Below are 27729 nucleotides of genomic sequence, written 5' to 3'. Positions count from 1 at the left end.
ATAATAGATATCTGCTGTCGTGTTCGACAGCCTGTAATTCAATGTTAATGTTACAGTGTTTGTAAGAACTCTCTGTGGCAGCCTGATCCCTCTTGGGTTCTAAAAACAGATCCCTTTCAGCTGAAGTCTGTTCTGTGCTCAAATTGGTGAAAATTCATGGGCACCATTAACCTAAGTAAACATGACCCTGAAACCATTTTGATAGACGCTTGCAGACTAATGTAAAACGAGCAACAAATAAATCTAAATGTGTACGCCTTGATTCGAGAAGAAAAGAGCGCTACAATTAGAGCACTTTCAAATTCATTTACAACCCCAAATTTGATTATTGCTTTACTTTTCCAGACGAGGGACTAATTAAAGCAGTGTTAACAGCAGCTAATTGATATCCCGTGTTTATGGTTATCAGCAGCGCTTCATGCTAGCGTTTAGCAGCAAATGCACGGCTTCATCAGAGGCTGCAATTACACCTTGGCATGCTGACTCAGGGGGCTGTCTGTTTTCCATGAGATCTTCACTGCTATTGAAAACGTTCTTTTCAAGCCTCTCTTTCAGCAGCACAGGCTTCTCACATTTCGATAGCTCTCATTTTAATTAGACGTGTGGTTTACATATTTGTGTATAATTCTGTAACATTTCAGAGAAAGACCTTATTATTATTCTCTTTATTGCTGATGTTTCTTAAACATTAGCAGATCAGAGGAAATGCAAATATGTTTTGTCATACGCTAAAGATGTAGAAAGTAGAAGTAAGAAGATGTGACATGTGGAATATTAAATGCAGTAATTCTTTAAGTATTTAGTTGAAATATCTGTGTAGATTTCTGACAGATATTGTTTAAAATCAGGTCACGTCAATCTGAAGTGTGCTGTAAGGCTCTAGAGTTTTTGCTGGAGTGTTTATGCCCTGCCTCTTTAGCAGAGCAATACTGTGACATTGTGTGAGTACATGTCCGCCACATTGTACTGGATGTCAAAGCATGGTTGCTATGGAAACAGAGACATTACACACATACCTAAAGATACAATGGTTGCAGAGAGGTCTCTTGGGAGTCTGCTGGGGGGTTTGTTTATGTGTGTGTTTGTGTGTATGTGTGTGTGTGTTTGATATGATTTAAAACACTCTCTGAAATCTTATTTATTTCCATTTTTGCTTATACTGTATTCCTGTACTAACAATCAAGTCTTTTAGACCTTTCAAGTAGGATATATTAAAAACAAAAAAAATCTTTGTACTAGTTATTAACATAGTCATCATAGCTTGAAATTCTCAAATAATCCCATCAGGCTTTTTTCTCTCCATGATGTCTATGTTAATACGCTTGGTAGAATCTTCCTCTAGTGTCTTTTTCAAGCTTTCAAAAAAATCAAGGTTAAATTTTATATACGACTAGAATCCCATGACTGAAGTTCTAGTTCACCACAGTGTATTATACACATCTAGTGTACACAGTTAACGCACGGAGGGATCTTTGTTTAATTTGAACATATATCTTCAGCCTATAATTCATTGAGAAACTTCATTAGACTATAAACAGCACACTGCTCCTGGTCAGTACCTGCACTAATAAAATTTCCATAGCTCTCAGTCCAGAGTCAGCAGTGACTCGCAATTAGCACTGAGCGGTGTGCATTATACGCCATCAATAATTTACACAGCCATGCCCTCATTCATCAGAAAGGGCCAGAACACACACTTCCTCTGGTTTGAGATGGCAGAAAAACCAGCATGTGTATGTACACTGTGCCCGCAGTCATGATTTATCTGTGCGTTAAACAACCGAATTGCTGGATTGGTGTTAATATTTATATAAATGTAAATTGAGGAATATTAGCTGGAACACAGCAGCTTTCTCTGTGCCTATAAGTCATAAGGCCGAGTGGGCAGTTTGTGTGTGTGGGCTGGGTGCAGTGTTGTGTGTAAGAGACCATTAGAGAGAGAGAGAGAGAGAGAGAGAGAGAGAGAGAGAGAGAGAGAGAGAGACAAAGAGAGAGGGGACATTGTGGCCTGCCAGACTTTAATTGATGGACAACATGGAGAGTAATACTTTTAAAATCTCATCATTTACTCCCAGAGACATCTATTCCCAAAGGTTTCATCAAGAAAATTAATTCTAGAGCCTTCAGAACCATAAATTGCCAAGCTTTCACACAAATGATATCCCCGCCTTTAAAATGTCATCTCAGATATTGTTGGTTTTTTTTATGAGAAGCGGATTCCTGCAGCAGATTGGTGTGTTGCAGAAGAATTAAGTTAAAGCCAAGCTTTTTTTTTCTTAATTACATTCACAAACATGGCTGAATTTTCCTCCTTTAATAGAAATAATGAGCTTTTCAGATCTATTTATGGTGTGGGCATGAGCGAATTAGTGCCAAATTCAACTTAAAGGGAACATCTATGTTTGTGGGGAAATACAGTTTTCTCTGATTGTTTACATTCAGAATGTGTTTGTTTGTTTTTTAAGGTGGAACAGTGTGTTTAAGGGAAAAAAACACAGTGGTTGGTAGGTGGCTGAAGTTTAACTTGCCGGTAAATTTTTATTCACTGTTTGAATTACCACAGAAACTCATTTGTTACACGAGTTGTTTAGATTTGTAGATATTCTGGACGTTTGGAGTTCTCTCTGTTGTCTAAAACACCTTCAGATGCCCTTAAAAAAAGAAGAGAGGGAGAGAGAGAGAGAGAGAGAGAGAGAATGAAGAAGGAAAGGATGAACAGCAGAGAGAGAGTGGAGAATTTTCAGGGTCCAACAGCATACCAGAGGAGGATAAAGGTTTTAAAGCCTAGCATACTGGACTGAGACCATCTGTTTTTTCACTCATTTACAGACACTGGGGCTTGGTAAACACATTAAACTAGTTTTGAGTGCGCAAACATACTGGAGATCTAGTAAATGGTGAGGAAACATTTGAATTTTTGTTGTTTTTTTTGTTTACAATCAGTAACGTCATGTTTAAGTCCAGATAATGATTAATTCAGTGATACAAAGTTAGTAAAATAAATCCAAAATATAATTAAAAATATACAAAATAGGTTATTCATAAAGGCTCTTAAATGGTTCTAGGCTTGGATACACAGTTCCAGGAAAAGACTTTAAGTGGCTTAAATAACAAAAAAAAAAAACTCATGTTCAGCCATCCGTTAAAAGATTCATTTAAGTAGCCAAAAAAAGGGTCCTTCTATGGTTAAATATATGGTTGTATAGTTACTTCCAGTTTCTTTTGTATATGTGAAGCAGCTCACTCACTCACATTTAGTAAGCTGAAGGAGTGTAATGAATTCAAGTAGAATTTCCTTTTTGTTGGTGGTATTTGATAGTGTTTTCTAATATCTACACGAATAGATGAATAAATGAAACCGCTAGTAAATCACACACATACACATTTGCTCTCACGAACAGACTCAGATGTGTAGACTTTTGTATTACCTCTACTGTAACAGCACACACAGGACATTTCCTTAATCTCATAGATGACGTCTGTAATGATGACACAGAAAGACTCCTGTCAGGCATATAACCGCAGGTTCTTTTCTTCTGCTGTGTGCTTTGTAGCTGCAGCATTATAACAACCAGTGTGCAAAAGTACCTACCAGCTCTGGTACATCAATACAAAATTCATTGCTGGGTTTGATTTTGTTGTTCCATTAAAACTGTGAGAGATGTCACTGTAATGATTATGTTCAGACATATTAGTAAAGAGTCACACTCATGTCCTAGCAAAAGTAGTTTGAAGGCTGTGTACACACTATATGTCCAATTATTTGCAGACAGCCCCTTATAATTAGTGAATTCATCTACATTAAAGTGCACCAACTAACAAAGCTTTCTAGTTTTTCATCATATAATCTCCATAGAAAAGCACAGAATGGAATGGTGCATTCTGGAACAACGGCACTTCATGCCTAATGCCAAGCATGAGTTATTGTGAAGCTCTCATGCACTAGGATGAGCAGCACTGGAACACTGGGCTTTTCTGGAGTGAAGAAGAACAGGTCAAGAGTTGCATTAACTTTTGTGATCCAGAGCTACCTTCATTCTAAATCTTTCCAGAAGAGTAGAAACTGTTACAACTTCAAAGGTGGAACATTTATTTTTAGTCACCTTGATTTCTGAAGAAATGATTGATGAGCAAGTTTCTGCAAACCTTTGGCGATATAGTGTATTTCACCTGTCAATTATTGTTCACTGCAGAGTCTAGACTTCGAAACTTCATAAGTTCTGAATGCTGATATGTCAGTACTGCATTATTTTGAAACTGAATATAGGAGTGTACTCTGTTAAAATATATTCAGTTTATAATTCATATTCCAGGCATCACCTGCAGTGAGAGTTGGTAGAGGGCATGCTGTAAATGACCTCGCTGTTCACACAGTGTAAAAGGAAAAAAAAAAAAGAATGCTGCGTCTTTAAGCCTGCCTCATGTCTAATGAAAATGCAGAGTTCTAAGGGCTTCTGATCTTGTGTTTTAGTAAAATAGAACTCTACGCTTGACTGACAGCTCTGATCTAAAGCATTTAAGTGTAAGTTTTGATCTCTCTGCCTTTGATTAAAACTAATGAGCTCATTTAATTCAAAATGGGAATCTGTGATAAGAGAAATAAGGTTGATGTGATTGGATTAGAGAGGCGAATTAAACTCTTAGAGCTGAAGTTTGTGCTTATATAGTGTATTAAAAAGCTGTTGGCGTATTCTGCTGTGTTAGATGATGAGAAAAATTTCATAGTAATTCATATTTAATCAGAAGAAATGAAATGACTAAATATAACATGGCTGTGCCTTTTCCCCAGAGTGATAAAGGACTAGTTAGATTTTAAATGACATTTAATTCACGTCCTCAGAAAGAGAGAGAGAGAGAGAGAGAGAGAGAGAGAGAGAGAGAGAGTGACTGCACCCCTCTCTGTCATTGTCTTTACTTTTAAAGCCATGTCACAGTGGTCTAGTCTTGTCATATACATTGTAGTGAGGAGCTGAATTGTGCTGGAGTTCCCTCAGTAATACTTCACTCACATCTCCTCACTCTGTCCAAACACTAACGCTTTCCCTCACTCAAGCTGTCTGAGATTGAGTCTCTATATGAACACATCCAGCCTCCATCTGAGAGTATTATTCAGTCATTGGGGGGTTCATTAAGAATGGGGCCTGATTGTAACATATTCACTTATCTGACAGGTTCAAATGGACATTAGTTGATGAATTTATAAAAGTTGCACTTGATCAGAGGAGCACACTGTGAAAAACAATTTTTTGCAGAAAAGGCATTCTGGTGCACTAATATTTGTGAATCAATATATTTACAGTGTAGCATTTTTTGCATGTGTTATGATATAAAAAACAAAACAGTCCTCCATATTTGCATATTATATGCTAAATAAATATGTCCATTGATCTTGGGGAAAAGTATTTGCCCTGTCACTGTCCATGAAGAGTTTAAAGCAATTATCGGCCCAGGGCGTGCAATGGTTGGGGCTGTTAAACACTGTCAAACCTTTATTGATGTACTGTTTTTTTTTTTTATCTCATCAAGTTGTGCTCTTGCATTAAACATCTACCTCTAGATGATAGAAACTCAATGAGAACTTATTACAAACCATCTTACCTACCAGAGCTCTTTAATATCTCCTTCTCTCTGGGGCTTAACTGCACAGTATGGTATTGGACAAGTAATGTAAAGTAATTGGATTTTTTTTCCTGTTGTGTTTGCTCCTGCAGTGGAGTCAAGCAGTCCCAGCCACCTCTCTCCAGATAACTCTCTGGAGCGTTCCTTCTTCATCCGAATGAAGTCCACACTGACCAAGAGAGGCGTCCACATCAAGTCCTCCGGCTACAAGGTAACACAGATTCCTGCGGCCCCCCAGATCTTCATTGGAGCGGCTAAATCTCCCCCCACTCAATCACTGCTCCCCTGTGTGTGCTAATACACTGTGTAGCTGCCATTTGGCTGAATATATTATGTTCGCTGTGCCGACAGCTTCTGTGCCTTATTTGATTAGAGCCGTTTTAGGATACAGTGATGGATTTTACGCTGGCACGTCTCAGATTTTAGCCTACAGACTAGAAGGAATTAGGAAATATCATTTTGGATACAAATTAGTAGCTGCCTTCTTACCAAGAATCATTAGGGTTTTTTTCAGGCTTTATTTTATACCAAGAAGCCTTATAACTATCATTTTAGCACATTAAACTGCAATTTTGCAGCCCATACACTTAAATGCACACTACTCACCTTCTCACAGAACTTCCATCAGTCACTAGCATATATACTAAATAAACAACAACAACAACACAGGTCTTTCCAAAAACATCAGATGAAATACAACAATTGTGTTTATCTAATCTATGGGTGCTTTCAGAACTAAACCTTGTATCACCACATATTGAAGCCTTGATATTTCCTTACATATTAGTGTAGGATATTCTTATATAAATCAATTTCAAATCATTTCTATTGGTCCACTCTGTGTGAAATTCTCACACAATGTAAAGAACAGCTGGCATTTTCACACAATGCAAATTTTATACACACCACTTAGCCACAAGATTAAAACCACTGACAGATAATTTAGTAACACTGATTGTCTTGTTACAGTGGCACCTGTCAAAGGGTGGGATATATTAGACAGCAAGTGAACAGTTAGTTCTTGAAGTTCATGAAAAATTGACATGTTTACAGTTCGTAATGCTTTAGTCAATGCATCTCCAGAACTGCAGGTCTTATGGGGTGAGGCCGATATGCAGGGAATGGTACTTACTAAAAGACCAGCATCAGGGTCATGGGAACCTAAGGCTTACTGATGTAGAGCAAAGGGTAGTCAATCCGGTCCAGTCCCACAGAAGAGCTACTGTATGCTAAGAAGGTCTGTGTTCTGACATCTTTCTGTCAGAGCCAGTGATAATGTTTTTCAGCAATTTGTACTACAGTATTCTTCAGTGAGATTGGGCCAGACAGGGTAGGCTTGCTTCACTTTGCAAATCTTCGAGTTTTGGGCCCCCTTAGTTGTCCCCTCTTGGAGATCTTTAAGTAGGTTCTAACCACTGCACATGAAGAACACTACAAAGACTTGCCATTTTGAAAATGCTCCGAAAAATTATGAATTTCATGCAATTTTAATCATTTCTGTAATTATTTAATTATAATCATTTAATATTGCCTAAAAACATTTATGGCTAAATTGACGACAGAGCTTATGAACTGGCGATCTGACACACTTTATTCAGTGTTAAAGATGTGCTTGGCTTTTTGTTGGGGAATAAGGCCTGGGTTTAATATTGTGTTTAATTATATTTCTCGATCATGAAATTCTTTCATTTGAACTCAGCTGCTCTTTACACTGTGGGAAAATGTTATAATTGAGGGACGCACAGAAATGCTCAAGTATCATATAATGGAGCATTACATTTTTAAGAAGTTTTTATTTTATTTAATTTTTTGGGCAAGAAAGATTTTTAAATTTCAACCAAAATATTGGGGAGTAAAATGCAATTAGTTTTAACCCTAGCAAACAATATACATTTTTCACTGATGCCAGGGCAGCAATTTGTGCTCAGGCAAGGTGCCCTATTTGAACAGGACAGGGAGTGTGGTGGTGTGCGTGTGTGTGAGAGAGAGAGAGAGAGAGAGAGAGAGAGAGAGAGAGAGAGAGTTAGAGAGAGACAATGTACAAGTGAAAGACAGAAAGGCAGCAGTGTCTCTCCTGGGTTTCTCATCCCCCACTTTGTCTCCAGCATCCGTCTGGACACAGATTTGATGCAAATAAGCATGAAGTAAGGGAGCTACACTCACCCATTGCATAAATATTCACACAAGCACACACGCATATGTTTGTGGCCAGACAAGGACACCTCTTATTACATTTACTTTAAATTAAGTCAACACTTGTGTTGTTACATAATACAAAGGTATGAATTTTGCATACATTGTGGCAGCGTTAGTTGCTGAGCTTCAAGGCAGGGCGCAGGCACGCATCATGGCTGCTTATATCCCCCTCCACTCTGGAGGTCAAATCAAAGTGAATTCTTCTCCAGCTTAAGCCCATCTTTTTTTCAGCACATCTTGGCCCCCAATCTCATTTAATGCACTCATGTAAAAGCTCTCTGTCATTATTTGTGCTGTATCACATTTCAAAAGCACTCCAGAGATTCTCTAGGAACAGATGAATCTTATTTCTTATGTATACCTCTTCTATATTCACCAGCGGGGAAAGAGAAAGGGGCAGAGAGAGAGAGCGAGAGAGAGAGGGAGAAAGAGGGAAAGAGGGAGAGTGCATTGTGTGCTGAACCATGAATTATAAAAATTGATCCCTTTGTTATGTTGGCTTGTATTAAATTGAGATATGCTATGCGCCTGCCTCTCACCGCAGCCATGGTGAACCCTTGCCGCGTCAGTTTGCATTTAGCAGCCTGAGCATATTTAATGTTTTGCCAGGGCTTATGATGTTCTTGCCAAGAGCACTCCTGCAGCAATTCACCACCGACACTCGCTTTGTGGCAATTACTTCAAAAGTTGTATTTTCAAACTAACTTTTTGATGCCCATAGCTTTGGGCTTCTGAAAGGATAATTTCCATTTTGTATATTTTTAATACATTTGAATGTTTATTTATTGAAGGGGTTGAGCTCTTTTCTCTGAGCAGCTGAGGCTGGGTGTGAGTGTGTGTGTGTGTCTGTGTGTGTTGTGTCACTGTGTATTTGGCGCAGGCTGCCTCTCTGGAGTGCTGTGCGGTTTATAAGGAGCAGCATGCCGGTTTGATATCAGCCTGTAATTAGACATCTTCTTTCACTGCCATTGTGCTGTGATGTCTTATTGAAGGCTGGCAACAGCTGTGTCAAGTGTGTGTGTACCTGCCAATCCTTCTGTCTGATCCATGCTGACTGCACACAACTACAGACCAGCTGAACAACACACAGGCACTGCTATCGTACGCCAATTTTTTCTCAAACACACGCCATTTTGTGTCTCCCCCAGAGCTTGTTTTTTTCTTAAAAAGTTCAGAGTAGGACTTAACAGAAGTGCATCTTGAATATTAAAAACTGAACAGAAATTATAAAGCATATGATAATTATGCAATACGTGATAATTTAATCATTGTGTTTTAGTAAAATGAAAAGGATAACCAAGTATTTCACATGATGCACTATATGATCTTTAGAGAATTTGGTAATTTATTGTTTGCTTTCTGAAAGTATGTGCTGTAAAGACACAGTAAACACAGTAAAGGCACTGTGAGGATGTATTGGATAAAGACATTACTTATCCTTCTGTGGTCAAAATAATAGGAATAATATTTTATGTGCAGTGAAAGTAGTCTATATTATAAACATCTGTGGCATGAGAATGCAGTGACACTGAAACTGCAGAACTGAGTTTTGTGTGGTTTAATATTTCCTTTATCATATTATATATATATATATATTAAACAAAGCTTATATGTTAACCCAAGCTCACAAGCTCCATATTGTTTTATAAACTAGAGTTAAAAGTGCAGCTACTGTGATCTGAAAATAATTCTGACATAAACTAATCTTTTAGTAATTTGTTACAAATTGCAGTCCCTCAGTTTAGCACAGAAGAGATTAGTGCAGTGAGAGCATGTGTGATGTTAAAGTAAAAACCATGTTTGGTGTTCAGGAGTACTGAGTCCTGCTAGTCTGATTACGGCCTACTCCCTGTAACAGTACAGGAATATCATTATATTTTTTTATACCTAATAGTCTAACACTGTTATATGGACTCCGTTCTTACTAAAGTCTATGATCTAAGGTATAGTCAAAATCTATAATTGCAACAAAAGCAATAAAATAATTCTTTGGTGACTACAGTAATCCAGATTTTTTTTTCCTGTTGATATAAAGATATTTTGCCCATTCTAAAAACTGCATAATAAGTACATAATGAAGTAAAGAAAGAAAGAAAGTCTACAGCAGCACACATTCACCAGTTTCTTTATCAGTACGCATTCTTTAAAATAGGCGCTTAAAAACAATGGAGACTCTCCAGCTTTGATTCTAATTGATTGTAACACATATCCTGGAAAGTTAGAAACTCATTTAATTGGCTCCTAATTTGTGATGGCCTTTGATTTCTGCGAGTGCTAAAGCAGTCTCGCAGCTCCAAATCCAGGCTTGGGAGAGAGGCTCTTTCTAGTTAAAGTGACAGTGACTCAGTCCCAGGGTTTGGGCTTGTGTGTCCCCCAGCGGAGGAGCACAAAGCATCAAAGAGCCCTTGCGGCCTCAGCACTCAGTGACTTCAGGGGCCAAATCTGTCTATATGAATGATGCTAATAGCATCTCAGAGGTGAAGCAGTGAAAAGCCAGTGTCAGAAGTTACAAAAACTACAAAACAATTCCCCCTGGCTTTGCCTGGGTGATTAAAATGGATGGATCCAAAAAAGTACAGGGTTGCCGATCTAGTCAATTCCTCCTCTGGGCAAAATGAGGCTACAAAGACTTTAAAGCTTTGTAAAACTTTAAAGCTAGAGAAAAGGTAATTAGTTCCTTTGCTTTTATTGCACTCTCAATTATTTTATAGAGAATTAAGTAGTTCTCGTTGCTCTTCTTAATATTTCATTCCTATATGTTCCTCAGCTGGACCTTAATAACATTTGGCAGGTCTTTATCCACAATGCATCATATTAAACACGCTCACATATAGTATTGCTGTTTTATTAAAAACCATTTTGAAGTTCAGTAAGCATTTCTGTGTGATTTTCAAGTGTACTTTTACTGTGGAATGTCATATGTGATGAAGTATGTATTTCTGTACTAAAGCTGAAAACTTGCCGATGCTCTGTCCTGACTTGTGTTTCTTCTTCTGCAAGGTGATCCACATCACAGGCAGGCTGAGGATAAGAATGGCTCTAACGCACAATCGCAATGTGCCCAATCAGATCATGGGTATGGTGGTGGTAGCCCATGCCCTCCCTCCCCCAACAATTAATGAGGTTCGCATTGACTGCCAGATGTTCGTCACACGGGTCAACATGGACCTCAACATTGTCTACTGTGAAAATAGGTACTGGCACATTTCCTTCCACAATGTCACACTGTGGCTTTATATGTTCAACAAAATTCAACATTCACTGTTAAATTGCTCGATTTCTTTTAGTTATTATATTATAAATTATGTTTTAAATATATTATTTACACCTGTGTGTACACTGTTTGATATCTGCTCTTGCATCCATCAATTGATCTTTTGAACTAATCCCTTTTTTTTAGTTCTAAAACCTCTGAGAGTCCATTTCTGTTCTACAGAATAAGAACATCTTAATTTGGTTTGGCTTGAAAGGAAATACCATATTAGTTTTATTTATGTCTCTGGGATTAAAGTCACCCCAATGTCTGCTGAATTTTTTACCACTCCTTTGCACTTAACATATTTATGAGGGAATGGCGTCAGGCCAAGTCCATTGCACAGTTATCATCATGGCAAAGGCTCTTTGAACATAGCACTTGATGGCAATCTTACCCTCTGTCTTACAGTTCAAGCTTTCTCTGCAGCCAGTCCAACTTTATTTTGGTGTCCTTAGACTTACAGTTCAGCTACAAGGTTATGTGTCATTTAAAAACCGATTTTATGTAGCTAAAAGGACCCTCTATATTCAGCGCAATGGAAGTCATCATAACAGAGAAGAATTAGACCAATGGCAGCATTTTACAAAAACAAACGAGACTCTTATTTTTATCCTTAATAGTATTTACCCATTTTTTAACAAAAGACATAATTCACTTGAGGTGAAATTTGAATCAGAAATGGCTTCAGTACTGAATTGGCAAAGTGTACTGATTTTCAAAGATAATGTGCCTGTGAATAGGTGAATGTTGTATGGTAGTGATTTTACTGCACCCTGATTTGACTGGCACCCCCTCCAGGGTGTGTTCCTGCCTTGTGCCTAATGATTCCGGGTAGGCTTCGGACCCACCGTGACCCTGAACTGGATAAACGGTTACAGACAATGAATGAATAAATGAATGATTTTACTGCACAAACACTCAAGTAATCGGGTAATTATGCACTGTCAGTTAACTTGTATATGAACACTGACAACAACCTGGCCTTTTACAACATTGGACACTGTAAAACTACACAAGTGTTAAACATATATCACATAATACAAGCCAAAATTAATTAACATATAACTGGCTACAATGACCTTACTCCTTCACACCATTGAGTGTATTGTAGTAAACCTCAACCAGCTTCCTTATATCCTTCAATATAACTCTTTATCTTCATTCATTCATTTTAAAATTGCTGTAAACCTTTGCCTATTGATTATTTCTGCACAGAACCTAGAAATGTGTAGTGAGTCTACTATGTAATTTTAACACACTTTGTTTCTGGAAAATGTATTTTATTTTTTTTGTAATATGCAATAAAAACAAAAATCGGTGCTTTGTTAATTCACTTAGAATCTTCTGACAAATGACAAAAGCACCAATTTCACTGTATTTTGCAAATATATATATACATTTTATTATTATACATATATGGACAAAAGCATGTTTAACAATGTGATACATTAGTGTTAGCTACACGTTTTATTCTCTTTGGAACTGGGGATACTAACTGCAGTTTTGCAAAAGGAATAAATGCTCATTCTTTCTTGTCATAAGACTTCAGCTGGAAAAAGGTGTGGACTGCAGACAGGCCAGTCAAGCACCCACTCTGTCTACAAAACCATGCAGAATGAAGCCTAGCATTCTCTTGCTGAAATAAACATGGACTTCCTAGGAAATAAAGCATTGATGGCAACATTAGTATGACAATTTCTCATACAATGATGGCTCGAAGCTCATGTAATTCAGCAGTGGTGTCTGGCCTTGTCCTGTACAAACAGACATTTCTATGGATTCCTAGTATTGTTTCATAGTCCTATGTAAGATTGAAAGAAATTCTTTGCATGCACAGTCTTTGTAGTCATGCACTGAGAAAATTTCATTCAAAACACACGTTGGTAGATGGATTGGCGACTCAAAAAGTGTAAAAGTGTCCATAGGTGTGAGTGTGTGAGTGGATGTCTGAGTGTTTGTCATCCTGTGAAGGAATGGCGCCCCCTCCAGTTTGTGTTCCTGCCTTGCGCCCAGTGATTCTGGGTACTCTCTGGACCCAGAACTGGATAAGCGCTTACAGACAATGAATGAATGAACAGTTCACATTCTTGTTTTCATTGTTTTCCCAACAATCCTAAATTTTCTGGAAATGAGGTTTGTTCTAGATAGGATCTAATGTACAGTCACTAAGTGTGAATTTTTGTTTGATCTTGTTGCAATTGCACTACAGATTTTGAGATATATTATAATTCTCTTCCAGAATTAGTGACTACATGGACCTTACACCTGTGGACATCATAGGGAAGAGATGTTATCACTTTATTCATGCAGAGGATGTGGAGGGCATTCGGCACAGCCATTTAGACTGTAAGTACCTGCATGCCATGGCAACAATAACATAACTGTCATTCATAACAGCTGTGTGCTGAGTTTACATAGACAGATCCATTATAAAATTTGATCATATTCTCTAGTGGAGCAAAACAACGACCAGTCACAGAAACATTCTCATGTGTTCTATCGCAAAGATATTAGAGCAGGGTCACTGTAACACTTCAGTGTAGCAACTCTGTGCAGAGACATGTACAGATTATACACAAAATAATATGATTCTGGGTAATACAGCAAATAATCTGTAACAAAGGCTGGACTACAGTAATATAATTTTAGAGTTTTGAACAACCCCACAAAGGAATTAAATTCTTGTGTAAAAGTCATTATCATGTTGAACAGTTGGGAGCAAATAGCACCGATCCTAAAAATGAGAAAATTGTATGCATAACATTAATACTTTCTTTCAAAATCCTTAAATGTGGGATTTCTGCTCACTGCACCAGATTGTGTATTTTTCATATCATCACATATTACAAGTGGATTTTAAGCTGTATTCATAAATATCTGCTTTTTGAAAATAGTAAGTAAGAAATAGAGGTTTAAACTGAACCCTGCGGTTATTTTATAATTGTTTTTCAGTTAAACCATTTAACGCAGGCCTGACCCCTGACACAAAACTTCAGCTATAAACCACAATTCCAACTTAATGGGAGAGTTCTCCCGTGTGAAATATAGTTGTTGCACTCAAAGCTTTGCAGCTGCTCTCCCATTTATTCACCCTACTGCATTTGTATAAATTATTCCCACATATTGTTTAACAATGTTTAACATTTTAAACCATGGTTTTATGAAAGATTTACAATATTGAAATTAAAATATTAATTAACATTATAATATCTGTAATAGCTGACATATTGATCACGATTTGTTTTTTAAGCTCTGGTTGTATAGTCTTGTTCTGTGGAAATGCAAAACCGTCCAGAATATTTTGACATACTTTGCATTATTTGGGACTGAAACGGAGGATTGGCCTAAATGAAATTACAAAGAAACTGTATTTAAATATGTAAATATATTTAGACACATAATGCATAGGAGAATATCAATAATAACACTAATGATTAGTTGCAAAGTGACATTTCTCATGTAGTTTTTTTATTATTTGGCCTGAAAACAGATTAAGGCAGATCCCTTAGATCTGAAGAACTGTCAGATACTCCATCCTGCGCCTCTCAGAGCTACTCCTAGGTTAAGCTGCACTTCTCCATATACTGCCAGTGCATTTTGATCACACTTTTACACCATGTAGTATTCATCTTGGCAAATACCCTGCAGGAAAACTCTTTGAAGGCTCCTCAACCTTTGGAGCGCTCCGCTTTCATCGTTCTCGGCAGGAGGGCCGCTGACCGTCTGGAGGAGCATTCGTGCTTTTTGAATATCCTAAATCATCTGTTAAGTGTGTTTTGGCAGGGCACTTTTTTTCTCCACTCTCCTCTCCTCTCCACGGTAATGGCAGAAATTCAAAGCGTCATTGAGAGCAGCGTAGCGTTTCATACAGTAAATGTGCGCTCGCTTCAGCAGCAGGCAGGTTGCCATTATTTAAGTAGTGAGGGCTGAGGCGCGGGCGTGGGTGGGGGGGTAAATCCCTCACTTTATTAGGTGTTTGCGGAGGAGGACGAGTGTCCTTGGGGCTGCTGGTGGAATTTGGAGCTGTCTGATTAGATATTGCAAGTTCAACTGAATTACAGCGCAATTACTGCTGCATTGCACTGTCCTTTTCCCTTAAAAAGCCACCAGATTGGGTCCATTAGGCCTTGATTTGAAATCCAGCAGAAAGAAAGGAGAGAGGAGTGGGACCCTGACCTGGATAACGCTGATGAGAGAGTGAGAAAGCAGGTGCAAGTGTGTATGAGAGGGAGAGTGAGAGAGAGAGAAATGCCCAGTACTTTAATCTCCAGTTTATCCTGTCTTATCCTGTATTACACATTAGAATGCCAGCAACTAACATAAACATGGAAGTGACCCCTCACAAAGCTGCTGTATGAAACTTGTCACATGTACTATGTAACATGCTTTTTAAAAAAAAATCTAACACAATTAAAGCAATCTTCATCTATTCATTTACAAAATACTGTAAAACTGGAAACAAATATTAATAATAATAATAATAATAACAATGGCAATGTTTCTACTCTCAAACACCTCAGAGTGTAAGTGAAACTAGAAGACATTTAAACACGGTTGCTCTGTGTTGGAACGGTGAACAGCAAGTATTTAGAAGGCAAAAAGTTGGCTGTGAAGGGGAGACAAAGCATGTGACATTACCCATTGTGCATTTATATAGCCATCTGTAACTACTTCTGTATGTACTGCAACAATTCTCAAACTTTGATAAGAATGTTGGTAACTGTGCATATGTAACCCCACTAAAATAGTTTAGTTTGTCAGAGTTAATGGCAATAATAGTTGCTATCACTGTTCTAGCCAAGGCTCTTCACACTGTGTGTGTGTGTGTGTGTGTGTGTGCGCTGCAGAAATGTCAGAGATTTTCAATGTAGCTCTGGCTCTGCTGATTGGCAACCAGAGACTGACATCAGGTCACATGAGGCCATCTGATCAGCTGCAGTGAGGGAAATGAGAGAACGTGTCACTCTGGACTAACCTCTCTACCCCATCCTGCCTCAGCAGGGCAGTGCATTCGCATTCTCACACACACACACACACACAGGCCTGCAAAAGGTGTCACAGTCTTCATGTGCTGGGAGTAAAGCATGCTGTTAAGAGATTAGCGATACAGTAGGAACACTTTTGAACTGTTAAGTGTCAGAAGAACAACTGTTTTGTTTTGAATTTTGTCTTTGGCTCATTCGTTGCTTAAGTGTTTCAACACATAGTTATCTCTCTTGATTTAACTAAACAAAGCAATGATTAAACCAAACAAGTTACTGATAACTTCATACAATACTGCACCTCCTTAACAACATATAAGGAAATTATTTAACAAACACACTAAAATACTTCAAGGTGATGTGGATGAGGATGTTCCCTCACTGTTTGCTAGCTCTTCAGCCTGTTTGTGTTCAAAACTGGTCTAATGTGTTTAAGAAGCCCCAGTGTCCGTAAATGTTCAAAAAAAAAAAAAAATGTGTCTGGGTCCAGTATTTTTGCTGTTTCAGACTGAAAATGCTACAAAACTAAACAACTCAAGTAACAAACGAGTTTCTGTGGTAAATCAAACAATGAATAAAAACGTACAGACAATTTCAACTTTAGCCACGTACAAATAACAGTCCTATTTATTCCTCAGAACTTCCAACTTAAAAGACACTGAGCTTCTGAACATAAACAAACCAGAGATAACAGTGTTTCCCCAGAGTCATAGACATCCCCTTTAAGGGACTAATACTCACTGTATTTATGTAAATGTAAATAAATGCTTTAATAAACTCCCCAGATATACAGCTTCTTATCATCCGCCTGAACTTATACTGGACCTTATTGCAAAGTAAAAAAGGAAAAGCTGCTGAAACTGCTCAAATGTGTGAGTAGGGATAAGCAAACAAAGTAGTTTTTGAAAAAGCATAGGCAAGCCATCACATAATTTAAAGCTTGCTATTATATTTTCAACCTCAAACTGTCACAAGCTTAACCAATCTGATGTTTACGCTATGACGTTCAGCAGTAACCATCGCTGTTATATAATGAAACTTATTGATCAGCTTTTACTCTTTTTTGTGTGTTAATGGATTTTTATTTTGAGAACATCAGAGGAAACATTCAGAGGAAATTGCTTGTTTGGAGCCATTCAATATGTCTATTCTCCACCTCTCATCTAATTTCCCTTCTAACGTTTTTTTTTTTGCTGAATTTACATTATAGTGTTCCAGGATGAGCTGAAGCAAAGGCACCACCATTACAAAAAATGATAAAAAATAAAAAATGCTCCTCATCTATAGTTTAATTCTGGTAAAAGAACAATAATACAGATTAACATTAATATTTTTGTTTGCCTTTATCTGTACATTACATTCACTTAATGTCATTTAATGTATCACTCCATTTAAATGTGTAACATTCTCCTGTGTTATTTTGCCAGTCATGCTTGCTATACAAGACTTCACATTACAAAACCAACATGGCCAGACGTACACGGATTGCTGCACAAACAGTAGCTCCTCTCAAATGCCTTTGATGTGAGCAGATGTTTCCTATCTGCAGAAATGTAATATGACAGAGCTGACCTCACCTCAGCCACAGAACAGGAGGAACACGCTGTAAATTAACAAAAGACGTTCCACTATGCAGCTACACGTCATATGCAGTATGTATGTGGGGTGGTGTGTGTGTGTGTTTTTCACTGGCTGAGAGAGAGAGAGAGAAAGACAGAGGGGGGTGGGAAAAGATGGCTCAGAAAAGTGTGGAGAAACCCCAGGAGAGTGGAGCTGTGTGCCTGAAGGCAGACTCATAGAGCTGCTCTCTGTAGACTAGTTCAAACTGACTTTAATGAAAGACTCCCTTCACTGGTTATTGAGCTTAAAGATAGATTCCAGCACCACAAAAAAAAAAGAAAAACACACCTGCTACACACAGCTGAGTTTATTCCAATTCCCTTTATCACATTTACAACAGATTTAAAGAAAAGTTAATGTTTATTAAAATTGGAAGTGTTTGTACATCCATTTAAAAAGACAGGAACTACAAGAACACGGATTCCAAAGGAATTCTAAGGTTTTAGGATTGAATTTTGTACCCTTCCTTAAATATACTCTTTTGTTTAGGCCTTTAAGCTTCTTAATGCTTCATTTGATGGTGCCCAACCATGTGGTTACTGGCCTTTGTCTCCAAAAGAATTTATGTCACATCCATAAATCATTCACATTCAAAAAGATGCACAGAACAGACCAAAGCCTAAACAGTTCTATACAAACCAAACTACTTTGTTATGTTTATATTTATAAATATAATGTGTCACACTTCATTACAGTATTCTTAGGAAGCAATGTCAGCAATCACCAAGTTGAAGCATAAATACAAAAACCTGTTTTTCTGGTATGGCCCTGGGACCCATATATATGACATTGAAAGATACGATAGAAAGACAATTTTTAGCATTTAAGAGAAGGTGTCAGGTGATGTAGCATCCAGATGTTCAGGTATCAAAGTCACAGTAAAGAAAATTGTAAATTATACCCAACCTATCACATGAACATTTACTCTCTCACTCAATGCCCACCACTGCATTAAGAACACATTGTTATACAGTAGTTTCTCCAGAGGTGAGGTCACCCCTAGGGCCTCAAACACAACACTAAACCCTAAAAAAACATTACAACACTCTCTGTCCAACTTGGTCCAGTAAAAGGAGCTCTGCCTCTAGCCCAGAATCCTTTCCTCATGCCTTCTCCCTCATTCATAAAAGGCTTGTCTTTACGATAATACCCCAATGGACTGCAAGGACTTTTCCATAAAGCAATTTCACGGGTGTAAATTACTTACTTTTATATGACGGTGACTCCCCCTACCTCTCCCACCGCAAGTGGGGGACACGTTGGGTAAAGGGTATCTGAAAGGTAGCTGCTATTATGGAAGGGATCCAAGTGATTAAACAGAACTGAAGGACAGAGGCCCAGCGTAGAGAGAGGGAGAAAAGAGAGGGAGATTGAGAGAGAGAGAAAGAGAGAGAGAGCTCATCCTGCAGGCTAGCCTGAGGCTTCAGGAGAGAGCAGCCAGATTAAAGATGCCGTATTCCTTTTAATGCCTCCAAAGGCTGCTGACGACTCCGGCAAGGAAAAAAAAGAGAGAGAGAGAGAGAGAGAGAGCAAAGGGGCGGCTTCATTACCACTAAATCAATAGCGCAAGCAGGTCCTGATTGATTTAATGGCAGTGTAAGTGAAAGGGGTTAAAAAATAAGGCTCACCTGCACAACAGCAGCGCCAGCCAGAGCTAGGGGTACAACGTATTGATGGCAATGCAGATGAGCCCAGCTCATTATGTTTAAAACGAGCAGAGGACAGGCCTGGAATCTGTACAGCATCAGTTTTAAATGGAGCATTGAAACAATGCTGTGATCACACAATGAGGCAGGAAACAACTGGTCAAGTATTTGACATTTAAAAAAAAGTATATAACTGCATTATTAGAATGCCATGAGGAGAGGTTGTTTTTCATAGAAGCTAAAAGTTCACTGTTACTCACTCTAATTAAACTTTCTACTTATTTTCATTGGTTACAGAGATTTTTTGCCTAAATTGCAGTATCAGGTTTAGATTATCTCTGGAAAATTCCCTATAGGCTTTCAGTATTCCATACCACTGTGTGTACAGAGAGGAAACAATGAAGGTTAGAGCAAGGGTATGTCCACCGGGTGTGGTGAAGTCAGAAAAACAACATATTTTGTCTCAATTTTCAACAGTTATTTGTTAGTTTTCCATTTACTGGAAAAGAAAGCAGTCAGTGAGCTAAAGTCAATTATTATCGCCTTGGGATGGCTTATTAAACAATGTTATTAGTCCCTAATAGTTTTAATTACTGGTCTTCTTTTTATATAAATCATTCTCTTTAAGGAGCTCTGGTTTTATGGAAAGCGCTGTTGGTGGCGGTAATTAAACTAAGAATATAAATTCACGACTTCACACTGATTCTGACCATTTTGGCTTTACAGAAAAATGATTAATGCAAATACATATTGGTTGAGATAACCATTTAGTGCTTAATTTGGCCAAATTTATTGCAGCCAACCGCCACAGTGTCTTAACTTCAGCAGCTTCCGAAAAGGACATAATACAGGAGACACAGAGAGCGGCCACAGCGCACTCTAGTGGAGTAATGTGGATACTACACAGCTCTTTATGTGGAAATGACAGAACCCATAAGGCCAGCCTAGCTGCTCTAAAGTGAGATATTATCATCTATTATTTTGAAACCAACCATGTGATTACAAATAATTTTACCTGCGCAGTCGCCAGCTGTAAATGCTGAGGATGTAACGGAGCTGTTGTTAATCTGCAATCAAATAGTAATGCTTCTGTTTTTGCTTCTCATTTCTCTGTAGTGATGAACAAAGGCCAGTGTGTGACTAAATACTACCGCTGGATTCAGAAAAACGGAGGCTATATATGGATCCAGTCCAGCGCCACCATTGCCATCAATGCCAAGAATGCCAACGAGAAGAACATCATCTGGGTCAACTATGTGCTTAGGTAAAAAGGGCTTTTTCGATTAAGTGTAATCCCAAATCACTTTGATTTTTATTTGTCAATGCGCATCAGAAAGGTAGAGGATTTCTCATTTGTGATTGCAAGACTGAAACGGCCAAATAGATAGATCTCTGTAAGCCTCCGTTTAATTTCCTCTCCCTCTGTGGGCCCAAGCAGAGCCTTAGCCTGAGATCATTAGAAAGGTGTGGGCTTTGGGGAGCACTGAATCAATCAGGATGTTTGAGATGTTCAGGAGGAGTGAGTGTAGTCGAGGCTATTTCAGGTTCATTTCAGCTGGCTACTGGAAACGTCTCTCTTCTGGCTGTGAATGACTTACCCTTCTTATGTCTTATTCCTTTTTTTATTTTGTTTTATTTTGTCAGTAATCCGGAATACAAAGACACGCCCATGGACATCGCACAGCTTCCGAACCTGCCTGAGAAAGCCTCTGAGTCCTCAGAAACGTCTGACTCAGAGTCTGACTCTAAGGAGAACTCTGGTACAGTACCAAGCATTGCCCCATATTTTTTAGTCCACAAGTTTTATTCATTATTAATATTTTACTGATACTTTGTCATTGGGAGTGCTGTAGATAACCATACCATCCCATAACATAACATCCCGTTCAGTTAGATTAGAACATGAAGTGGAACATATCATTTGTCAATTTGAATAAATGTTGCACACACTGACCTTCATTGGCTTATTAGACCTTCTGTTGTATAGGGTATAAATCTATAAATGCCTGAGGGTCAGGTACAGACATCAGAAATTACCACAGTGCTGCGCTTGAGCAAGAAAGAATATTCTGTAGCCAAGTAGAGTTATCCGTGGAGGGCAACTGATGGTGCACAAATAATTGTTTTTTTCTTAAATCATGATGCACTCATCTTACAAAACTTTGAAGATGTTCCACTGAAACCATTCAAATAATTGAAAAGTTTAAAATAAACTCATAGAGACTTATAACGTATCATAACGTATCTCTACAGTCAGGTGTGTGTATTTCATACAGGACTCCTTCTGAATCTTGTTAACACACAATTCAATTTGGGCAGTCACTTGCAGATATTAATTATGTGTTGCTGCAGAAGACTGTGTGTGATTCTAGAGATGGTCTGGGGCAGTGAGAGGATAAGGCTGATTGACAGATTGGGGAAGCTGCCAGGGCACTGTCCCCTGAAACCTCTGCATGGTCAGCCCTTTGCCAGCCTTCATCACAAAGGTTACAGTCTGTGCCAGCTGCAGCTGGACTAGACCATATCCTCCCTCTCCCTCACTTCCATTCTCTTTCTTCTCTATTTCTGCCTCTCATTTCTCACAACATCTCATAATTAACCCTGCTGAAAATATGATGTAGGTGTCACGATTTCAATAACTCCTGGTCCTGGGTAACAACCTTACCCATCCATTACAGTGTACTTCTCTATTTTAATATGACATAGAACTCAAGGAACTCGGCCTAAAATGGAGGCAAGCAGTTTGCACATTAGATGTTTCCAATTGCAACATGAGGTGTTTCCAATCTACATTTTAGATTCTTAGAGCAGTATGTGCCTTACGATTTACAGATAAAAATATCCAATATTTATTCCAAGCAAAGAGAGAGGACATTTCTGCTGAGATGTTGTGAATAGAATGTGGTCTGAATGTAAATATTGGAACATAGATAATTGGATAATTACTGTTCAGTACTAAAACAAAAAAAATAACAAATTAGCCTTTCAACTTCTGGAGGTTTAGTATTTGTGTTTTATGATAAACTGTTAAAGGAAGTGCGGCACACATTTTATTTGTGAAAAAATCATTTGCTGTTACTGTGATTGCAATGACTCCTCAAAACTTCTCTCCTTTTCTCCCAGAAGACAATGAAAACTCCAAGTCAGACGGGAAGGGGAATCAGTCTTCAGAGCACAGCGAGGACCCAGAGCCAGACAGTAAGAAGCATGCAGGTCGACCATCGGAGCAGGAGATGAGACGGCAGGAGGAGGGCGACAGCTCCAGTAACCCAGAGAGCCAGGACAGTGAGGACAGCCTGGAGCCATCTGACTGCGAGCCAGAGCACAAGGAGGGCCGGCTGACCCAGCTGGGTGGGCTACGAATTAAGGTGGAGCGTTATGGCGATGGAGAAGGGGCTGAACTCCGGGACTCACCCTCATCCTCCTCTGAGGAAGAAGAGGATGAAGATGAGGAAGAGGAGGATGAAGATGAGGCAGGCTTGAAGGACTGCAACAGCGGAGGGGAGCTTAGCGGTCCAGCAGTAAGCAAACACCAGAGGAGGAAGAAGAGGAGGAAAAAGCAGCAAAAGTGGGAGGGAAGTCGCCAGCGGCTGCGGCTTTCACCCCCAGACGCTGCCACTACTCCGAGCCCCGGTAGCCTGGACCCCGCTTTGGGCGAGCAGCCCCCACTGCTCCCACCACCCTCCCCAGCCACTGCTTCTGTGCTCAAGATCAAAACGGAGATGGCAGAGCCCATCAACTTCGACAATGACAGCAGTATCTGGAACTACCCACCCAACCGTGAGATCTCTCGTAACGAGTCTCCATACAGCATGACCAAGCCCCCCGCCAGCCATGACGGCTTTCCATCCCCCCAACACACCGGCCTGCAGGTGGCCATCCCAGACTCGGTCCTCACTCCACCTGGCACTGAGGGTGGAGCAGGTAGCAGGAAGCCCAACTTCAACAACAGCAGTAACAGTAGCAGCAGCAGCAACAGCAACAGTGCCCCCCCTTCAGGTTCCACCTCAGCTTCAGCAAACCTAGCTCCACCCCCTTCCAACTCTGCAACCTCTGACCCCCTTTCCCCACCACTTTCAGCTTCACCACGGGACAAGCAGCAGGGCACGCCCACCTCACAGGGTTCCCTTCTGTACAGCAGTGACCTGGAGGCCCTGCAACGACTGCAGCAGGCAGGGAACATGGTGCTTCCTCTAGTGCACCGGGTCACGGCAACCAGCACAGCAGCCGCCCCGCGAGTCTACACCACCGGCACCATCCGCTATGCCCCAGCTGATGTCACGCTGGCCATGCAGGGTAACTTATTGCCCAACACCCATGCCACCGCAGCTGTCAACTTCGTGGATGTCAACGGGCCCAGCTTTGGCATCGACCCCAAGACGCCCATGGAGATGCTCTATCACCACGTGCATCGGCTCAACATGTCCGGGCCGTTCGGAGGTGCGGTCAGCGGGGCCGGACTCACGCAGATGCCCACCGCCAATGTCTTCACCACAGCTGAGGGACTCTTCTCTACGCTTCCCTTCCCTGTATACAGCAACGGCATCCATACCACACAGACTCTGGAGCGCAAAGAGGACTGAATGCAAAACTCCAAGACCATATTACTGTGTTCAACTGTGTTCAAAATGCCTCTTTTTAGAGGCGTAAGACTGTGTTTCAAGTTGGGGGGAAAAAATGAAATATTCTAGCACTTTGAATTTCAAGCAATCGCGCTTGGCTTATTGAAACAAATGTTTTTTTTTTCTTCCTGTGTCTTTCTATCCTTCTTTTTCTTCCGCATCCTCTTCTTCCTCTTTCTCTCTCCTTTCCTCTAGTTGTCAATGACATTTTCTCTAAACAAACTAAAAAGACTCGTCTCTATTTCGGAGAGTTCCTTTGAGCCACAGAGAACTCACCACCGTGTGCTGTGTGGTTTCTCTGTGGTGACACAAGGCATACTTTTTGACTTGGTTATGTTACATTCTTCCTAGGGTATCTTGTATATTTAAAGGCAATTCAAAAAGGAGATTGACATGAAAAGAAACTCTTCTTGTTTTTATCGATATCTTGATGTGATCAAGGCTGACGTGGACAAAAGGATGTTACCTTGTTTGATGTAGTTGAAAGGGTTTTAGGGTTCTTTCTTAACGAGGGAATAGTATTTTAGAAATAATGCTTTTCTTCGTTTTTTTATAGCTCAGATTTAACTTACAAATCATGCATTTAAAAAAAAGCAATTTTAGCCGGGTATTGACCTGTGAACAGAATGTTACTATAAACTCCCAGGACTTTGGAACAGGTCAGTGTGAGATTCCTCCAGTTCCATCTTCTTTTTGCAGTTCCATGGTGCTAACATCAACTAACCCTCACTCAGCTGGCTGATGTAGGTACTGTTCCAGAGCTCAGCACGAATGACGGCTTGAGAGATTTTCTACTGAAAAGTCAAACCTATAACAGACAAGTTTATTTTTCTTGCGTTCAACCCCCACGGAGAGCCGAGAAGGGTCAATTGACAGTGACTCAATCTAATTGAGTCAGGCAAGAAATTGGGAGCAGGTTGATTCTGTTTGTACTTTTTATTCTCTCAGTGTAACTGAGGCTAATGTTTTGCTTCATAAACTTAAAGATGAATGTGAAACGCTGACTCTTCAGTCAGTGTTTTTTTCCCTTCTCCCCCGTAACATTGTAAGCTAAGTACATTTTTCCCTCAGTCTCCCAGAATCAGTTTCCCTACACCCCTCATGAACTCTGGAAACCACATATCAAGGAGATTGTAATATGGACATGCATTTTCAATCAAAAAATGTGTTTTGAAAAATCACATTCCTATTTCTTTTTCCACTGTTGCCAAAAAAAATTACTGTCACAGTTTGGTGTTAAAACACTGTGAATTGTTGTTTGAAAAAAAAAGAAAGAAAAGTAATAAAAAGGAAGAAACTGTCACTTCATCTTTTGGCAGCCGTCCATCAAGTCATCTATTACCAAGCGTGAAAACCGTAAACGTGTACAATGTGTAAGTGTCATTGGCTGTCAGTCTCCATAGCAATTTCAGTGTGTGTTACTATATGCAGTATATGCCGAGCTGATGTAGCTGTTTCGTCCTTTGTCCTCTCTGTGCTAGTGTGGGCTTGGACTGGGGAACGCTAGTTCTCCTTTTCCTTCCCCCCTACAGTCTTAGTGAACCAGTGGAGGTTAGTGGATTTTGTGTGGTGGCCTTCCAATGTAGTGTCACCTTTTTGCTGCTTCCTTTTGTCTGTATTACTTTTTCTGTTCCTGCTATTGCTTTGCTGTCGTGTAGTCTACAGACCTCTCTCTTTCTCTCAGAGATAAAAGACTCTTAACTAGCTCAAAGGTTTAAGGAGCCATTTTTGCCACTGAGGAATTCTGGGATTGCCGTTTCCAGCTCCAAACTGATGAGGATTAAAACTGAAGTAGCATTTAGACCTAACGTCTAAACTGGAACCTCAAAGGCCGAAGTTGCGAAACACTCCCAGAGTCCCTTGTGCTTCTCGTGTGCATTGGGTGTATTTCATTGGTTTCCACCAAACCTGTTGACTTCAAGGACCCTGCAACTCACAGGAAAATAATAATAATAATAATAATAAAAAAGGTCATGGTAGTATTTCAGGACAATAAACAATTTTAAAGATTTCTAAAGAGATGAAAAGAAAAAAAATTTCGCACTATAAAATCTATTTTTATAGGTGTTTTGGAAATGCATGTTTACTAAGTTGATTGTTTGGTTTACTTGATTTTCTTCGGTCCAGCAGCTTTGTCAGCGTTTAATGTTTTTTAGTCTGTCCAGCAAAGGAAAGGGGGAGCCTTTTGTCTTTTTACTGAATCGGGCTACTCCCGTACATCAGGAAACTCGTGTCTGTGGTTTCTGTGCAGATGTGTTGTTACTCAAACCCAGGTCATGATATATCAGTGTTTTTAAAAACAATAGCGGGACTTGCTGTTGGAGCAGTTGCAGGAGAGCTTGGCGTCACCACTGGAGATCAGAGGGAAACTAGCTTTTCGTGTTTTCTACATTGCGGTGCAAAGACGTGCTGGGGTGGGGGCAGCTCAAAAACAGACACTGTGGACCAGGAAATACACCCATATGTTACAAAGTGAACAGCCGGGCGAGCTGTCTCAATGTTTCTGTGTTGTGTCAAAATGATTGCTGGTGATTTAATCTAAAACTAATCTCAGCTGCTGTCAGATAAATAGTGTTTAAATTACAATATGAAAAATCACTTCATTACCTGTGAAAACTGTGTCTGTGTTTTTAACTATTTCTTGTACAATTATACAGATTCTTTTATGAGGAACTTGGTGCCAAGTAGATGAATACAGGAGAAAGGGATTCTCTTAGTATCAATGTTAACAGTGTTATAAATTCTAAATACAAACAAATTAAAATATTAAAAAGAGAAAACTATGGTACATTTTTGTTTTGTTTTTGTTTCTTTGTTTGTTTTTTGTTTTCCAAAAAAAAGAAACATAACTAACTGAAGCTAACTGAGTGCCTGGCTTATTTTTTGAAAAACATCTCTTTTTTTTCATTTACCATGAATAATGCTGCAATTCTGAAATGTACATACTTCATTTTACAACAGGGTTATTTTATACTTTTGTAGGTTTTCATCAGTTTAAACAAACATGTCATACATGGTTGTCTTTATGTAACACGGTTTTTTACCATCTTACAGGTGCCATATTCATAATAAACTTCTCTTGGATTTGTTACTATCTGGCATCATTTCTTTTCCATCCAGTTCATCTCAAGTGAATGCCACACATCAGTGACTTTATTTCTATCCTCCTTCAGTTTCTGTTTTTTTTCTTTTCTGAACCTACTTTCAGATCAGCAGTCAGTATGTCCTTTGTTGGTGTTTATGACTGAAGAGGGTAGTGTCTTTCTCCCTCACTCTCATTCTAACATGTTCACACACACACACACACACAGCATGCAGTCCAAGTGCTTCCACACACCCGACTGCTTCCTCTGCATTTTTGGGTCTATGGCAATACAGCGCACTCATATGCCAGGCCCTCTCTGTCAGACATGTTGTTTATTGGTGGTTAAGTGCATTTCTTTTTTTTTCTTTTCTTTTTTTTTCATTCAACAGGAGCTCACGGGTATATTTGATGCTCTATCATACCTCGCAATATCCTCATGGGGTTTTTCAATTAGCGGGTAATCTAGACTGTGCTGTCCGTGTCATCTGCCATTCTGATCTCACTGTAACTCCAACGGCAAAGCTGAATAAACAAAAAAAAAAAATCTTTCACTTTAAAAGTGTTTTATTTTAGAATTTCCTTCAGCAGTCTACTGCCAGGTAATACTCTGGGAGACTAAAACCTGCAGACCGTTTGCAGTGCTGGTGTTGTTCAAATGATTGATTTCAGCAACAGATGGGTGCCTGGACAACACCACCGTTGT

The 27729-nt window shown here is 39.4% G+C and overlaps 1 protein-coding gene across 4 annotated transcripts in view; it reads left to right on the top strand.

Moving 5' to 3' along the window:
* LOC136695461 (neuronal PAS domain-containing protein 3) overlaps positions 1-27485 on the top strand; it is a 257450-nt gene extending 229965 nt beyond the window's left edge. For 3 of the 4 annotated variants that reach the window (XM_066669565.1, XM_066669590.1, XM_066669581.1), the window contains 6 exons: positions 5712-5830; positions 10816-11009; positions 13311-13417; positions 20436-20583; positions 20964-21079; positions 22443-27485. In XM_066669565.1, coding sequence (XP_066525662.1) covers positions 5712-5830; positions 10816-11009; positions 13311-13417; positions 20436-20583; positions 20964-21079; positions 22443-23902 — 2144 coding nt within the window. In that variant the 3' untranslated portion in view covers positions 23903-27485. The remainder of the gene's footprint in view (positions 1-5711; positions 5831-10815; positions 11010-13310; positions 13418-20435; positions 20584-20963; positions 21080-22442) is intronic. The other variant, XM_066669573.1, reaches the window with a different exon arrangement.
* Positions 27486-27729: the final 244 nt, after the last annotated feature.

The sequence above is a fragment of the Hoplias malabaricus genome, chromosome 1 (assembly GCF_029633855.1).
Source record: "Hoplias malabaricus isolate fHopMal1 chromosome 1, fHopMal1.hap1, whole genome shotgun sequence".
Taxonomy (NCBI): Eukaryota; Metazoa; Chordata; class Actinopteri; order Characiformes; family Erythrinidae; genus Hoplias; species Hoplias malabaricus.
This window is presented reverse-complemented; position numbering and strand designations above follow the sequence as displayed.